General features: G+C 33.5%; 1 protein-coding gene across 4 annotated transcripts in view; it reads left to right on the forward strand.

The window, feature by feature from the left end:
• PHTF2 (putative homeodomain transcription factor 2) overlaps positions 1–1,085 on the forward strand; it is a 71,601-nt gene that overhangs the window by 47,991 nt on the left and 22,525 nt on the right. For all 4 annotated transcript variants that reach the window (XM_009328350.1, XM_009328353.1, XM_009328352.1 and 1 more), the window contains one exon: positions 152–310. In XM_009328350.1, the coding sequence (XP_009326625.1) occupies positions 152–310 (159 nt within the window). The remainder of the gene's footprint in view (positions 1–151; positions 311–1,085) is intronic.

Raw genomic sequence — 1,085 nt, forward strand, 5'->3', positions numbered from 1 at the left:
CTGTATCACTTAATTTTGACAATTGGAAATGCATTAATATCTGATTTAACTGAGCATAGATAATAATGTTGCAGAAAGAAATTTGATTTCAGTAGTTGAAAACAAGACCCAGTAAGTACGAGTGTATGTCTTACTATATTTCTTGCACTAGGATACTCACAGGACTGTGGCAAATTTATCAGATGAAGTTTCTAGTGAGGAGGGGCCTGAAACTGGATATTCTTTACGTCGCAATGTAGAACGCACTTCTAGTGATTGTACACTTCGAAACAGGAAATCTCACCATTATAAGAAACACTATCCTCTGGAGGTATGTTCTTTTTCATTGCTGCTTTTCTGTAAATTGTTAAAACCTTTTGATTTCTTATTGAATAGATATATTTTTCTCAAACCTTTTTTCTCCTGTATTGGATTTTAGGAGTCTGTTAATTGGAAGTCATGCTAGTGGGGGACAGGGATTTTTTTTTTTTTTAATGACAGTGTTTTGAAATTAAGAAGGTTTTATTTAGTTGGTTTGAGCTTCTTCCTATTTTTCAATTTGTTGTAAGGAGCCTAAAATATATTCTATAGACCTTGCATCAGTTTATGGCCAACTCTCTTGCTGTCTTTTGACACCAGTTATCTCCTCTGGAAACTTGATTTGTTACAGAAAGAGTAGTAATTGGCAACATGCAAATTTTCATCATGCTAGTGCTGCTGTTTCTCTCCATTTAGTTAGTATTTTGGATTCACTAGCCTTCTTGTGGAGAAGTCTCATTGACTCTACCTCTGAGTTTTCATTCCCTCATATTTATTGAAACAATCATTTCAAATATTGTAATGAAATCTCAACAAAGTTTTTAATGCATAAAAATACCGAAATTTTGAGACTTGATGACATCATAGCTTAGGAGAGGGGAATTAATAGAATCCATATTAGCAGAGTCCTTAATCGTAAGGACTCAGACGTTGAAAGAGAAAGGGACATGTTGGCGTGTTTTTATTTATAATTTTAAAGAAATTATGCTTGTTTTTGCTAATGGTATGCAACTTGACAGATATATGGAACCTTTTTTTTTAAAGGCTGCATTGCCTTTTTTTCACTA

Source organism: Pygoscelis adeliae, unplaced genomic scaffold (assembly GCF_000699105.1).
Source record: "Pygoscelis adeliae isolate BGI_AS28 unplaced genomic scaffold, ASM69910v1 Scaffold267, whole genome shotgun sequence".
Lineage (NCBI taxonomy): Eukaryota > Metazoa > Chordata > Aves > Sphenisciformes > Spheniscidae > Pygoscelis > Pygoscelis adeliae.